This window comes from Uloborus diversus, unplaced genomic scaffold (assembly GCF_026930045.1).
Source record: "Uloborus diversus isolate 005 unplaced genomic scaffold, Udiv.v.3.1 scaffold_519, whole genome shotgun sequence".
Lineage (NCBI taxonomy): Eukaryota > Metazoa > Arthropoda > Arachnida > Araneae > Uloboridae > Uloborus > Uloborus diversus.
This window is the reverse complement of record NW_026558702.1, coordinates 98,479-115,237: the sequence shown is the minus strand read 5'-3', so window position 1 is coordinate 115,237 and position 16,759 is coordinate 98,479. Positions and strand designations below refer to the sequence as shown.

At 32.8% G+C, this 16,759-nt stretch overlaps 1 protein-coding gene across 3 annotated transcripts in view; it reads left to right on the top strand.

Annotated features, from left to right (window-relative positions):
- The window catches only part of LOC129233552 (sin3 histone deacetylase corepressor complex component SDS3-like), a 52,239-nt gene that overhangs the window by 14,109 nt on the left and 21,371 nt on the right, over nt 1-16,759 (top strand). For 2 of the 3 annotated variants that reach the window (XM_054867562.1, XM_054867564.1), the window contains exon 3: nt 4,721-4,877. In XM_054867562.1, coding sequence (XP_054723537.1) covers nt 4,721-4,877 — 157 coding nt within the window. The remainder of the gene's footprint in view (nt 1-4,720; nt 4,878-16,759) is intronic. The other variant, XM_054867563.1, reaches the window with a different exon arrangement.

Sequence of the window (16,759 nt, the reverse complement as noted above, 5' to 3'; positions counted from 1 at the left end):
TTAGCACAGCGAATGGGAACGCGGGAAAATGACATCACCAATGAGACCACGCCTACGGCCAATGAGCGAAAAAGGCGGGAGACAACGCATCACGGGAGGAAAAAGGGAAAACATGGCCGCCGAAAACTCTGAAACGACGCCATTAAATCAGAAAATGCGAACGAATGAATTAAAATGCGAATCTAAGAAAATATATGTGATTACTATATCACAATGTTGGCAGTGGAAAGTTATTCACTCAAATGCATACCATCTGTTCTCCTCTCAAGCTTTTTTTTAAATTTTATTAGCTGCTTTAGAATTTACATAAATATCTATTTGAGAGAGCAACAGCAATTTTCGAGTATTATAAACAGAAGTCTTTTTTATTTTCTACTTTTTAATGCGAACCAAGCTAATAGAAATAATCTAGATTCATTTCGTTTTTAAACATTTTATTCATGTAATGCTATGCAGTTTTTCTGTTAAATTAAAATAAAATTACCTTCAGAAGGATCCGATGGGACTAATGTTGCTTTGCAGATTGTACTTCGTTTTCTTCAGACAACGTTAACTTTCTATTTTTAGAACAATCCTTTTTGTCGTTTTAATTTTTTTCTTTGGATTTAAAAAAGCTTATTATCGGTTTTGCTCGCTTCATTATGCAACAACTTTCACTTAGAATGTACTATTTTAAACAGACTGCACGTTTCCAAAAGAATACAATGTAAATACTGGCTGAAATATCAATGATTGCAATTGATACTCTGGTTAGCAAAGGTCGTTTTGACTATGACCACTTATGACACACACGAGAAGGCTTTCCAGGAAGATTAACCAAAGGACAGTCATTTCGCGCACTTTCTTGGAAGAACAGTAAAGGGGTGAAATTCACAGCTTTGACATGTAAGATGAACATTTCAAGTTCATGGTTGAAGGTCATTCAAGTTAAAAGCCATTTCACTCTGTTATCTGGATTAGTACTGTTCTTTGGTTGCTCTCTTTCTTAAAATTGTGATTCCTTAGAAAACCGAAATGATAGAAGTGAAAAGAAAGTTAGATTTGCAGCAATTGCTTACATAAAAAGGATAAGTAATGAATCCAAAAAAAAAAAAAAGCAGGGACCAAAAAGCAATAAAAGACTTCTTGAAAAAGATATGCTTAAAGTTTCTTTTACTGTGAAAATGATTCCTTAAACTCGCAATAAAGCACTTAATAATGTAATAATAGAATAAATACCTAACAAAACTAATAAAGAGGACTTTTAATCAAGAGCCCATATTGTCTTTAGTATCAATTTCATATTTTCACCATCATATTTCAAATTTCTATAAAAAGTTTCTTAAAGCCCCCCGTATCTCAAAACCTCTTTATCGCGATTTTTTTTCTTTAATGTGAAATTCGAAATATACAGATTCGACTGTATGCAATATTCCCACTGTACGGCTCATAAAATTAAACATATTTAACAATTTGCAGAATCTATGACAAAGATAGGCTTCATATACGTGGATTTAACAAATCAATATTTTTTCTAAAACGAAGTGTCAAATGTCACTCAATTAACAAAAAATTGTCACAGCAGAGGGAGGCGTCTTTATGCTTGAGGGTCACACATGGAGCAGATTTTCAGTGGCATTTGGGGGGGGGGGGAGCGAAGTGAATTTTTGATCTTTGTTACTCAGAAAGAAGTCGTTTTGATTTTTTCTTTTTCTTTTTTTCTTTCTCTTCTCTCTTCTTTTTTTTGAGACTAACGTTTTGAGGGGGTTTTTTGTCCCCAAACCCCCCCCCTTAGCTACGCCCCTGTGAGAAAGGATTAAAGCATTGAATCCAACAAAAAATGACGCATTCTAGTATTGTATTGTTTCTTTTGAAAGTGTTTTCCCTCCTTTAATTTGAATATTCTAATTTTTAACTCAATATAAATCATCATTATAAACTTTTGGATTATTCTGTCTAAAATTATTTTTAATTAAGGATATTGGAAATGAAATGCACACTTTAAAGTCTGAGAAAGGTGGCACGTTCATTTAAATACCTTATTTGCACTTATAATTGGTTAGAATAAACTTTTTTCAAAAAAGTGTGAAGCATTCTATTATTTTGAATTTGGGTGGTATATATATATACATACATGCATGCAGTCTGTCTAAAGTTGCAGCAAGTATCCAGTTAAGGCAAGTCCTATCTAAATGAGGGGTAAAAGTAAAAACTTAATGTAGGTGTTTCACTTATTTCAATGCGACTCTGCTTGGTTTTACTAAAAAGTTGACAAACTTGCTTTTGGGCCCTGTTTAGTCTCTCTCTCTCTCTCCCTCTCTTCTACTTCTTAAATATATATATATATATATATATATATATATATATATATATATATATATATATATATATATATATATACTAGCAAAAATACCCTGCGTTGCCTGGGTCAGTAATAATTATGAGAAACAATCGTTACTTGCCCTTGTTTTCTGTTTTAAGCGAAAGAATTTCAAACAAACCTTTTCGAAGTGATTACAAATCGAGCTTCTTCCTTACTCATTAAACTAAAATAGCTATAAGTATAAAGAACAAAATGGTATTCAATTAGAAACAAAAGCACGACATTTAAGCCATATACAAATTTGAAGAATTTCCGAAATATGAAATTTAACTTTACATGTTTAAAAAGATTTATCTGTTAGTACTTTTTTTTTAAATCTAAAACTTTCTCTGTATGGCTATTGGTGTACGAACTGTTTTTAAAAAATGTAGCCGCCCGTGTTCCCCTTACACTTGCTTTAGTTATTTTGGGAAATTTCAATTTTTGTGGGCACTTGGTGCGGTTTAAAATCTTACCAAATTTGCGAGAATCATTTTGGGACACTTTCGATAATACGCCCCCCCCCCCCTCCTTACTAATTTTTATTATAGAAATATTGTTGCCAGTTGCTGAAATACTTTTGGTGAAAATGAAATGGCTCTAAACGGTTTCATCGGAAATGTTTCTAAAATAAGTAGCAAAATTTGGCGACTATTTGAAATCGTGCAAAAAGAAAAATTAATGGAAGTTTTCGTGCGGTTTATGAATTTGCCTAATTTAGTTGTTGAATTATTTTGCGCAGTATTTTTTTTTAAGCATCTTTGATTGGCGACATTTTGTTTATATAGTGAAAGCTGAGAAACATTATTACGTAGTCTTTGGGCTCAGAAACAGCGACAGTGGAAAAAACTGCCAAATGCATCAGCTACTGAAATCTTTCTGAAAAAATTCTGGCGATATTTCTGCTGCAAGTGTCCAATCAGCATAAATAATTATAATAAACCGTTAATTGCATAAGTTCCGTTTAAAAGTAAAATGATCAGCCAAATCCATTTATTTTTAGCCAATCTTGTGGAAAAACGTTACTTTGATTGACTTGAGAAAAGCCTCAAAAAGTCAGACGAAACGTAAAAATATTTAACAATATAACAATTCTTGGGAGTTGAGATGACACACTAAATAATGACTTGGGTTGATGAAAAACTTCGAACAGGGAATAAAAAAGCTCATAACTCGTTTTTTATACAGCTTAGAAACTTCGAACAGATGCTATCTTCAGCAGAAAAATTGGCGCTTTCGATGGACATATAATGTTAATATGTGCACGTTTTTTTCCATCTCCATATTGGGGCATTTATGCGAAAATTGGGACTAAAATTGGAATAAAAAGGGAACTATCAATCGGATTTTTTCGAACCTTCCCAGTACCAAACTGAACAAATGGTGAAAGTTTCAGCCAAATCTGCCGGGTAGTTTCTGAGATCTTAGGGAACAAATTTACCAAACTCCATTTATATATATATATATATACATATATATATATATATATATATATATATATATATATATATATATATATATATATATATATATATATATATATATATATATATATATATATAGTTTAAACTCAAATTGTAGAAGCTTTTCATCTTAAAACATGTTGACTTATTTATTATTGATTCCATAAATTTATAGTGCTTTTTTCTTATAATTAATAAATAAACACCGCTGCATGTAAAATTTTTAGATATTTATCCCTTTATTTCCTGATTTTAGAATTTTTTAAGTTATTTTTCAATGGTTTTTAAGAGCAAAAGTTATATAATTGATATGCAAACTTTCCATTATAATTTAGTAATATTGAACACTTGCAAGATGTTTTACAATAATGTACCTATTTTTCTAGTTAAAGTCATATACTGTTTATATTGTACATTAAGCTTTTGCAACCTTACATCTATTAAGCAAAATGTTTACCAAATTAGGTTAAGATAAATACCTTTGTGCTGAACAGTAAAGTAAGAAAAAAACGTCAAAGAAGAACAAATTGCAGATTACAGCAAATAAATGCTTTTTTGACGTTGTTTTTTTTTACTTGACAAATTAGGTTTGCATTACAAATTGATCACCTTTCTTATATTCCAATAAAACAAGCATCCATTTTACTAATTGTAACACTGTTAATCATTATGCTTAAATTTGTCAGTGTTTTAAAAATTTGGTTTTTATTTAGCAAATTTTAGTTAGTAAAATCATTGTTTTTGATCTTTCAAGTAGTTAAACCCCTGCTTCATTTAGTAAAGAGTTTCCAACTTTTTCCTTTCATTATTTCATCAATTTTTATGCTTGAAATTATTTCTTATCAAAGTTTATTCATTTTAACTTCAATATCTGAAATCATAAAGCTGTTATTGCATGCTATTTTTATTGCTGTAGAAAGAAAGAGTGGAACGTGAATACTTTCTTGAAAAGGAGGCAGCCAAAAAGGAGTTTGAAGAGAAACAAATTGAGTTGAAAGAAAACCTAATATCTGACTTAGAAGAAAAGAAAAGAATCATCGAAGCTGAGCGTAGCAACATGGAGCTCACCGGTGGTACACATATCTTGAATTTTGTTTTTCATTTTATATTTAAAGTCCTTAATACATTAAAAAGAATATTTGTGTATGGATGTTTATATGGCTGTTTGGCAATCTTTGAGATCTAGATAAGCTTTTGAAAAAAAAAGTAAATTTTAAATTAAATTTTTTTTTTTAGCAGTTTATTGAATTGCTTCAGAGTTAAAGTTGGAATTTTGTGTTAGTATATAGAGGAAAGAATGTGTCGTTTCAAGTTTGATGTTACATATAATTTCTTTGAAATATGTAAAAAATGTTGTTTTTCTACATGGGCTCAGCTAAAAAAAAAATGTGCTCTCAATTGAAATTTTACTCTACTTATTCTACAAAGCATCTGTTATGATATCTTGGATCTTTTTCTGTATTAGTCTATAAGGACCCTGTTTAACTCGGCAACTTTCCAACCTTGTTGTGATTAAAAAAATTTATAATTTATTTAAAGAAGAATTAAATTCCTAAGTTGTGCTGCAATTTGCAGAAGTTATGCTATTTATTATGACAAAGCCTTATCTCTAAGTATTTGAAAGATTGTTTTAAGTATTTTGTTTTTTTTTGTAGCCATACAAATGAGATAAGATATGATTAGAGAAGACTTGTCATCATCTCATTTAAAACCTTTCACTGGAAAAAGAGCATTTATTTTTGTTATTTATTGTTATCCCTCATTAGGTTCTGCTTAAAATAGCTATTTTTTCAATTATTTTTTAGGAGATGTACATAGATATAGAAAAGTTTAATTTGTAAATATTAGTTCTCTAAAATCTTCATAACTCTCTTAAAGTCATATTGTTTATCTGAAACGTACTTTTTAACCCAAAATGAAATAGTTGCTTGGTAAATATATTCATAACAAATTCTTTGTTTCATGAGTTTCCTGCAATTGAGCACATTTGGCGGTTGACATTCTTAAATATGGATCTGAAATAATTGAATTTTATCCAAAGATGTGTTTTTTTTTTTTTCTGATTTTTTTTTTTTTTTTTTTTTTGAGACATCTTATTGAGTTTTTAGATTTATTAATGTATTTTTAGTTATGTTATGTGACAATTAATCTTTATACTTTGATGACATAAAACTTGAATACTTTTTCCTATATTAATTTCTATTCTTAACTCGCAATTTAAAAATTGCATTATGAGTAATAATCTTTAATATTGTGAAATTTTTGAAGTACAGTTCAACCTCGATTATCTAGACTTACTGAAATAAAAAAATCCAGGTACTAATGGGTAATAAGCAGAACAAATCCTTAAATAAGCAGACATACTTTTTCTTGTGACACCATACAATGATATATAACAAAATTACTTAGAATTGATTACAAGATATTATAAAATAGTACCTGGACGACCAAGCCTCGCTCGGCTTTAAAAAGAATTATTTTTTGTCAAATTGTGTTTTTTTAAGGTTCAATACTTTTCCAAATATACTTGAAAAGCTTCACATTAACGAAATATTATGAACTCGACCTTCTTGTAACACTAAAGTACCATACAAAGAAGATTCTGAATGTAATTAAGTCAACATTTTGCTTTAAACTATCTGTTACGTTTGTTTTCACTATACAATTATCTTGTCAGTAATTAAAATATTTTGACCTTAGTTTTGCTATGGTGAAATCGGTTTTTAACCGAATACTTCCTTTCATACTATGATGCAATTCACGATTTTATCCCAATCGACATTTTTTAAAAAATAAGTACTTTTAATTTTTACGCCAGAAAATGCTACATACAGCATGATATCCATCAAAACTGATGATCCACAAATCATTTCAACAAATGATAACAATTGTCTTAACAAAAACATAAACAATCTCAAGACATACACTTCTTCGAAATAAAATTTAGATGCGTGATTAAAAAACATGTTAAACTATTTGAAGTGTAAAAAGAAAATAAAAAATAAAATAATATGGTCAAGCAATAGTTTCACTTAAAAGAGAAAAAAAAAGCCTTACATCGACTTACATAATGCTTTTGAATTTGTTTTCAGCCAAGTGTGTTAGAAATTACTTAAAGTGGCCAATATCAGCCAAGCCTGGCAACCCTAAGCAAGTATAAAATTTTAAAGCGAGAAGAGACAAATTTTCATTGTTATGGTTGCAAATCGTCTGATTGATGCGTCAACTCACAGTTTACTTCAAGGCTTAACTCAATTTGACTTTATCTTAATAAACTGTTTTTTGTAAAAAAAATCACGTTTTTTACAGAAAAAACACTGATGTAGATGAACTTAGAATGCAAAACTACAATTAAATTCAAAATTTCATCCAAATCATTAGAGCCGTTTCCGAGATAAGAAATATATATATACCCACAAGAATTGCTCGTTTAAAGATATAAGATATAAAATCATTTTTCACATTATTTCTTAACAGAGAAGCGAATTTTCCGAAAATTTTGAAACAGTGGTTTTCCAGAAAAAAGGGGGGAAAAGATGATTTTTTTTTTGAAAATTAAAATTTATATTAATAGTTATTCTTTCTGAGAAAACATAAAAACTGTTAAATATTTAAAATATATGCAATCTGTATTATTTTTCTTTTTAATATATAAAACTTCTACTATCAAATAAAAATTTGTTTCCTAGCTGCCAACAAGGGCACCCATATAGGAGAGCAAGTGGGGGCTCAAGCCTCCCCTTAGAAATGAGAACTTCCTTGCTTTTAGTGCTTTTTTCTTTACAAACGTGTATAAAAATTTCTTTTCGAGTCATTAATGAATAAGTTATTAAAAATGTCAAATTTTTAATATCTCGAATCTATACTGAAATCGGTTTCCATGGGGAAAATATTCTACTAAAACATGGGGAAAAGTTTTGAGCCCCCCCCCCCCCCCCCCGCTCTTAAAATTTTGCATATGGGCGTCCATGGCTGCCAATAGTTGTTTTTGTTTAAAACACCAAAAATTAACGAAACTAGTCGAATCTTCATTCAACTGTTAGTTTTGTGTAAAATGTGATTTTTATAAAACGTTAAATAAACTTTTCATTTATTTTTATGTTCTCGAGATTTTAAGCAAAAAACGTTTTCTTGAATTTTTTTTTCAACATAAATTTATATAGGTGTGTTCTTTTTTACACCTACATTTGAATGAAAATAAGTTAAAATTGTAACTTAAACATTTCTACTAATTGATATTGCTGACATTGTTCTGTGCCACATGTACATTTAATTTTACTGAGAAAAAGGGCAAGTAATACTTTGATGTACAGATAAATTATCTTACAGTTTGCATTACCTAAATTAATGTTTTCACGTTATATACTGAACATAAAAAATATTAAAAAAAAAAGGGCGTTGGAATATAAGGTAGAATTTTTAAATACATTATTTTGTGCTAGTAATTTCAAAACTATATTTTTCCTGAGTGGACATAAACTCCTTTGGGGAAAAATCCTGCCCCCCCCCCCACAAATTTCTATTTCCCCCCCAACCATTTTCATCTCTATTTCTTAACAAGGATTTGTTTCACTAAATAGTGACTTGTTTCAAACACTTGTGGTGTTCGATTAAAACACAATCATATCAACACTTTATCATTAATACACTCAGGAACATTGAAAATAGTGCCCCAAGAAGGACACATTGGGTTGAAGTGAAATTTAATACACAGAATAGTATAGGTGAGAGATACACTTGATTCCCAAAATCTAGACTGTTAAACAAATACAGGCTAAGAAATGATATAAATACAGTGCTACTTCAATAGCGCATTGGGCCTCTTTTGCTATAATACAAGCTGCAACACGGTCCGGCATCGAGCTAATTAAAAGTCTGATGTTATCCTGAGGCAGACGGACCCACAAATTTTGAACAGCCACTTCTAAATCCTGCACAGAGTAGCACAGCAGCATCTGGTGTTTCAGCTGATCCCATACATGCTCTACAGGGGAGAAGTCGGGGGAAAGGGCTGCCCATGGATCTCAAAAGGACCTAAGAAGTCTTGAGCAACTCTAGCTGTATGCAGCTGAGCTTTATCTTTCTGGAAAATTGTCCCTGGGAGACCCTTTAGGAACGATCCTACATGTGGTTACAGAATTTCATTAATGCAATGCTGACCCATTAAGGTTCCACGTACCACAACTAGAGTGGACCGGCTGTCATAGGCTATGGCCCCCCTGACCATTATACCTCTGGTGCAGGCAGTGTGTCGTGCGATAGAATGGTACCTTTCTACAGGGCACCTCCACACCCGTGTGTGGTTATCATCTGTGATAAACATAAGTTTATCCTAAATAATTTATTATATGTATCGACATAGTTATGCTAATCAGGTATGCAGTATTTATAGTGACTTTAGCTATTGAATCATTTTCTCTTTCTCGTGCTCGGTTTTAGTTTGCCTGCTGTTAGAGTGCGGGGTTTTCGACTCTCTGGTATTATCAAGCCATTGAGTTCCCCGTTCATATTTTTTTAAGATGTATTAATTGAAACTTAGTTTTTGATCATCGATAGATATATGATTGAATCATCAAGCATTATCTGAACTTAGTATTCGTTGAATATCTTGAATTGATGCAAGGCCGTCGACAGGATTTATGGGCCCCTATGCAACTTTCTTTTGCCCCCCCCCCCCAACCTTTGATTCAACTTTCCGCTATTATGCTTTGTTTTCACATAAATAGCGAAATATTCTCTGTAGATATAAAAGAAAATAATGTTTTACAGAATGTTTTTGTGTGAATAAAAATTTATTAGTAATACGTCTTGTTTTTCAAGAGGTTTCCAACTTAGTTTTTTTTTTTTTTTTGAGGGTTACAGCTACAGCCACAAACCATAAAGGTTCGGTGACGGACCGCAACATAACTATAACAAAGACGAAAATACGTTTTTGTCAGGGGTAGGGGATTATCGCATCGTAATGAAAGTTAAAAAAATAAAAATAAATGGAATGTAAATAAATAAACTGTTCCAAAAGTATATATAAAATGTTCAATAGAAAAACTCAGTTTGTTGGCTTGCAACCACCAAAAACGATGTCCAGCTTAAGCTCTGTCATGGGAGAGTCTGAACTACTTAAGGTGTGATACACATTTGAATTTAGAAAGTACGTCATATAGTGTATAAGTTAATGCAGCATAACCTACGGTATTCATTAATGAACAGCATTTGGACTCGATGTGGATTTTCTAAAAAAAACTTTTTCTTGCATACAAACATGAAATTAAATGCAGCAAATAGTTTTCCAAACGGGCTTCTCGAGCCACAGAAGCGAGGCAAACGGGCCATATGCGGCCCGGCGGCCGCAGATGGAAATGCCTGAGTTGTAACATTCAAGATTGTTCTTTAAATGAAAAAATTCCTTGCTTTGGTCCATGGTGGCTAAGCCACTACCAGTCTTATGTACTGGTAACCACATCGCCAAGGGGTCACGCCCGATAGCCAGGCAAGGCTAGCCACGGGTGGGTTTCTTCGTCATAGGATCCCAAGCCTAAATATGGGTATCTTATCAGGTTCCCAAGCCTAAGTAGGGGTATCTGTCAGGTTCCCAAGCCTGCATGGGTGTCTGTCAGGTTCCCAAGCCTAGTTATGGGTATCTATCAGGTTCCCAAGCCTAAGTAGGGGTATCTCAGGTTCCCAAGCCTGTATGGGCGTCTGTCAGGTTCCCAAGCCTATTTATGGATATCTATCAGGTTCACAAGCCTTAAGTAGGGGCATCTGTCAGGTTCATAAGCCTTAATATGGATATATCTTAGGTTTCAAAGTCTAAAGATTATAGAAGGCATTTTCTAGATTTTTTGGAAGCAAATTCTGAAATAATGTCTTCAAAGTTCAAACTTCTTGCCAATTCAGACTCTATAGAAAACAGACCAAGTCCACTTAGTCTTTCTTGACCCATCGTTGACCGTAAAAAGTTTTTGACAAATTTTAATTTGCTGAAGGATCTTTCAGCCTCAGCAACTGAAATAGGGATGGTGCAAAAGATTCTAATTGCTGTGCATACATTAGGAAACAATTTTTCCAGTTTTAAGGATTGTAATGCATTTAATAGTGGTAAGGGCTTCAGCAATGCTGGTGCTATGTTTGATTTGTGTATGGATTTCAGAAACACCATTTCTTCGCCAATTTTGGAACTTATGTCACATTTATAAGTTTCTGCGAAAGCACTACATTCCCTAATTAAATCCGTGTCACTTAGTTCCAGATATTTCCACAAGAAACTAAATGTTTCAGAAAGTTCTTTTGTGGCACGAAATCGATCAGTAAGACCTGCAATGACAGAATCGACTATTTTGTTAAAAATGTTGATTTTATATATTTCACCCTCTGACAATTTATCATTCAGATCTTCCGTTTCATCTGCAAATATTTTTCTTTTCTTTATCCGTTTCTCCGGAAACTCGGTTTCTGTTGGCATATCTCCTGATATATTCTGGGCAACAATTCTTGCCTCCGACAAAATGCTTTCCCATTGACATCTTACCTCTTTCATGTCTTCAATAAGGCATATGATGTTTTCTACTTCAACATCTAATGTTGCTTCACTAGCTTGCAAAATTTTGTTTTTGAAATCAATTGGAGTCAAAATACGATGCCAAATTATCGACATTATAATGATATTAAAGCTTTGGCAATATCGTATCAAACCGTTTAATTCAACTTTGCCAACTGCAGTCAAACTTAAACTTTTGCATTTTTCTAAAGCGCGTTTTATTAAAGGCAGATGCTTTGCAATTGGTTTAATGCTTTCAACTCTGGCTGACCATCTTGTGCCGGACATTTTGTGAAGGGAACAGCCAGTTTCATTTGTTAGTATTTCCCACCTCTGTGGACTTATGGAAAAAAAATTGTACAGCTTTTGTACGACACCAAAAAATGTCACAGCAGTTTCACAGCACTCCACTGCATTAACTCCACACAAATTTAAAGTGTGAGCTCCACATGACGAAAATTTGGCCAAAGGATTTTCTTTTTGAATATAAGCTTGTACTCCTTTATATTTAGCTGCCATATTCGAACCATTGTCGTAGCATTGAGCTCTGCAATCTTGTAAAGGAATGCTATGACTTTTTAATTTTTCTAAAATTAAATTTGTTATTTCTTGCCCTGTTTCCTTACTGCATTCTTCAAATCCTATGAACCTTTCTTTTATGCTATATTCCTGTCCGTCGAAATTTAGGTAGCGAATAACAAAAGTATTCTGCTCAACATGGCAAACATCTGGTGTTGCATCAACTATTAATGCAAAATACTTTGCTATTTTTCTCTCCTCCAAAATAAACTCCATAACTTTTTTTGACAAGCCTGTATAAAATCGTTTTGAGATTCCAGAGAAAGGTAGTGCGCTTGAAGTCGCTGCCCCTTCTTCTGCGATTCTTTCACTTTAGTTATGTGTTCCCTTAATAGAGGGTCGTATTCTGCTAAAAATTCTGCTAATCCTAGAAAATTACCATTATTGGAAACTCCAATTTTAGTAGAGGTGCCACGAAATGAGAGCCCTCTCTCACTTAGAAACAAGGTAATGGACAAAAGTCTCCTAAATAGATCCTTCCAATACGCTTCTTGACATACCAACTCCTTATCAATTATCTTAGCGATATCATTCCCTTCATTAATATTTCTCTCAGTTTCCCTCCATTTAACATAACAAAGCTTGCATATTGCACTTGACTCATGGGCAGGCAACTTGTTATATAATTTTCTCCATCCAGCGCTTTTATCCCAGCCATTGCAACTAGTTAAGACAGATTTTGATTTTGAGCTCACGTCGAAAAGTCGGCAAGGGAAGCAATGTAGAGACTCTTTGGAAGTGCTCCATACAAGCCAGTCCCTGAAAACCCTTTTTCCATTGCTTTGCTTAGAGCTAAGTACGGAAGTGGGAAATGGTCGTACACCATCACTAGGCAAACTGGATGGAATTTTAGCAGCAGGACCCTTTCTGACTATTTCCTCCACAGACTTTGATGACGGCGCATCTTGGGTAAGTAACCCTAGATCGAAACCTATGGCCTCGTTCTCTTGAGCAGGAGCTCGATCAGTGAAATCTGCACTTCTAAATGAGTTTTCAGCTGTGTCTGCGAGTTGACTTGAAATATCAGCGGCGGAGAGGTTTAAATTATTCGAATCCTCACTGTTTTCTGATTTATCATCTAAGATAGCTGGCTCTGTGTCTTTCTCAGCCGGAATATCATTTAACGAGTTTTCTGAAAGTAAAAAGATTACCTTGCAATTCGTTTTTTTTTAAACATTTTCTGCAGTTAAAGTTGCCTGTAAATAGATGTATGTTCTAAGCTTTTACCCTACAGCTTTTGTTGCAGCGGGAGGGGAGGCTAAAATTTATAGATCCGGGCCTGAAGTTGACCCACAGGGTTTAGTAACCTTAAGTGACTTTATGATCAGAGTAAATATTCTCATAAGAGTATATCAAAAGAAAGTACTCTATGTTTACTCCCTAAAATTTAATAGATGCATAAATTCTCAATAAAAATTGCATTACCAGTTTAGTATAAATTTTATTTCATTTAAAATATTATTTATACTTCCAGGAGTCTGTCCAGGATTTTTCACAGGGTCCGTTTTTTGTGAAAAATCAAATAATTTTGTGAAAAATGAATTAATTTTGTGAAAAATCAAATAATTCCGCCAAAAAAAAAAAAAAAAAATGTTAAAACGAAATTTTAGAATTTAGAGATGGCACAAACTGCATCATTCAAACTTAAAGTTGAGTGTTTTCCTCTTCTATGTCGAGAATATCATTCTGAAGTGTTTTTCTAGTATTTGGCGGGGGGGGGGGGGACTCGCTCTCTCAAGTATCAGTATTTATCTACCATTCTACATTATTTTAAATTATACTAGAAATATTTCTATACAGTATTTAAAATAATTGTAATTGTAACAAAAAAAAAAAAAAAAAAAAAATCAGACAAGGGTTCAGCACTTAACTTTTTGACCCAAGACACTCTTGAAAAGCACAGAATTTTGTTTAAAACTTATAAATTCCGTGATTTTAACAAAAAATAAAAAGAGATTTTATTTGTTTACCTCTTAACAAAGCGTACTAAACATCAAAAATTCGAAAAATCGGATGCCCATAGCGGATGCAAAGAGATCGCAATTCTCAAAGTGAAGGCATCAAAAATATAACAACAGCTTGTACAAGAAATATTTTTGATAAAATTATTTTAAAATTGCATTTTAGAGTCTTATGATAAACATATCATTAATATCTGTAGACACAGTCAAAGCAAAAATAAAAAATAATAATAAATAAATAAATAAACCATCGATTCAGCATTTCAATTTTTGACTCATAAAAGAAAATGGAATTTTGCTTTTAAAACTTAAAATGAGAGTTCTAACGAAAATAATGAGACTTTTCATTTATTTTTCATCCTAATAAAGCAAAGTTCGCGTGAAAAAAGAACAAAATATGATTCTCATATCGGATGTTAAATTATTGCATTTTTCAAAATGAAGACATCTAAAGGAAAAAACGGTAATTAAGAGTTTATTTAAAGTTAATCATCTTTGTTAGCATCAAAAATTAAACCCATATAATTTTCTCCCAAACTAACAGTTAAACATCGCACCTCACCGTAAAAAAGTAAAATGATGAGAATCTTTTCTAATCAAGTCATTATAAAGGTTCAACTCCAGACGCTAAGTGGTGATAATTTTGAAGTTGGTAACTCTATCTGAAGCGATCATATTTTTTCTCCACCCTTACTATCCCTTTGCAGTTCTAAGTTCATTTCGCTGATACATATTATTATTGTTTATTAAATCATGAGGGGGGAGAAAAGTGCTTACCAACGCCTTTTCAGAAAAGTTTACAACAACACCGCTGCTAATTAACTGTGATAAAAACACATAAACAAAATTATTTAAAACCAAACTTATTTTCAGCTGTTAATTTCTTTCCAAGAAACAAACAACAAGCATTATATTTATTTGGCAGTAGCAATTATTTATCGCTTGCAGGAGCATCACAAGAGTGCCGTGCCCGCCAATCTTTTTTTTTTTTTTGCAAAATTAGCAGATTTTGTATCAGCCGATCCCTCTAATTTGACTTCAAAAAAGATTCCAAAAATTATCAGTTTTATACACGGAAAAATGCATTATTTTTCTTTCAGATTTGCTCTTTCAATAAACAATTTGTGAAAGATCCGATCTTGTTTATCAGAATTTTGTGAAGGGTCCGTTTTGGTTGATTGGGATTTTGTGAAGGGTCCGTTTTGGTTGATTGGGATTTTGTGAAAGGTCCGTTTTGGTTGATTGGATTTTTGTGAAGGGTCCGTTAACGGACCCAAATATCCTCTGGCCAGACCCCTGACTTCCTAGAAAAGAATAAAAAAGGATTAAAAAAAAAAAGAAAAAGAAACATACCTTCTATAAGAGGTGCACCATCTGTCGTAGTCTCTGTATTTTGAAGGGATGGCTGTTCTAATGTTGTCTGTGAACTTCCCCCAGATTTTACTTTTTAAAAACCAATATCTAACAGAGATCGATTTCCTTTCAAGGAATTTCGAATTTTTGCTTCTTTTTCTTTTCTTTTTTGACAGCCTGATTTATGCGTGAACATGGTCGAACTTGGGGGGTTTCTAGGTTCACGTACATAAATTTTCTTCCAAAAAACTACTTTGAAGATAAAAAAAAGTTTTTTAGCTTCCTGGTAAACATATATAGATAGCGCATTTTTATGATATTGTTTTTTTTTTTTTTTAAAGTGCTGTTAATTTTGCTCCAAACTCTTTTAAGTAAATTTTTATTCCCTCAGTCTTTTCTCTCTTTCATTAGTAGATGATTTTAACACATAAATTGAAAAATAATAAAGTACACTTAGATTTATGAAGTGAACACATACAATTTTGCATAAAATAATAATCAAATTTGTGCACTTACTTATTTATAAAAATTCCATTTGAAATGAACTTGCATCTCAGGCTCAGGAATTAGACAGTCGAATTTCTCTATTGCCAACTTTTTATGGGGGAGAAAGTGTCCAAGTTTTGGAAAATAAACGTTTTTCTTCTGGGGCTTTTGTCGAGGCTTACTCATTCTACAACTTCCTTATCTTGTCCTTCAACATTCCTTTTTCTTTGTCACTTGTGGTGATGGAAGGGGAGGCATTTGAAAGGAGGAGTGCAGAAATCATAGAGGGGATGAGTTTCCTAGAAATGTTTTGACGCTGCGCTGGAGTCTTTTGAAATTAAGGTCCCTATAGTGGAAGCGTCCATCCCCCCCTTGAAGTGACCATGTGCACGTTTTGCTCGTTTTCACCTTGCTCTGCAACGTTGTGCGTTGTTCTCAAAATGTCGAAGAGAAAGTGTTTGACTTTAAAATAAAAATTCACTTGTCGAAACGGCATTAAAAAGAAAGATGTAGCCGCAAATACGGAATTCCGGCAAATAGTGTGTCCAGTATATACTAAAAAATAAAAATTCCGTTTCAAGTAAAACTAGTGAAATATGCAATTCTATTTTGGAAAACAAGTACGATTGTGCGTGTATGCAGGGGGGGGGGGACAACTGTTGGCCCGGGCCCGGGTCCAAGCTTGAAGGGGGTTGATATTTTTAAAACTGGGGGTGAAATATATGGGTAAAAAAATATGTAGGGGGCCCGGAAAAGTCACTTGTGATGAGCCCCAAAATTTCTGTACACACCCCTGCGTGTTGACAACGTTGATCAGGCTGTTTTAAAATGGATTTATTCCGTGCGTGATCGGAAATTACCTTTGCTAAAAATTAGGCGTAGAAATTTACGATTTTCTCTTTTGCGAAGTTTCTATATAACGAACATTTTCAAAAGTCCCTTGCGACTTCGTTATATGGAGACTTCGATCACTCTTCAGTGAAAAGATTCTAACATTCCCTCTTCAATCAGGTAAACATTTTTTTCTTTCCAATGTGGTTTC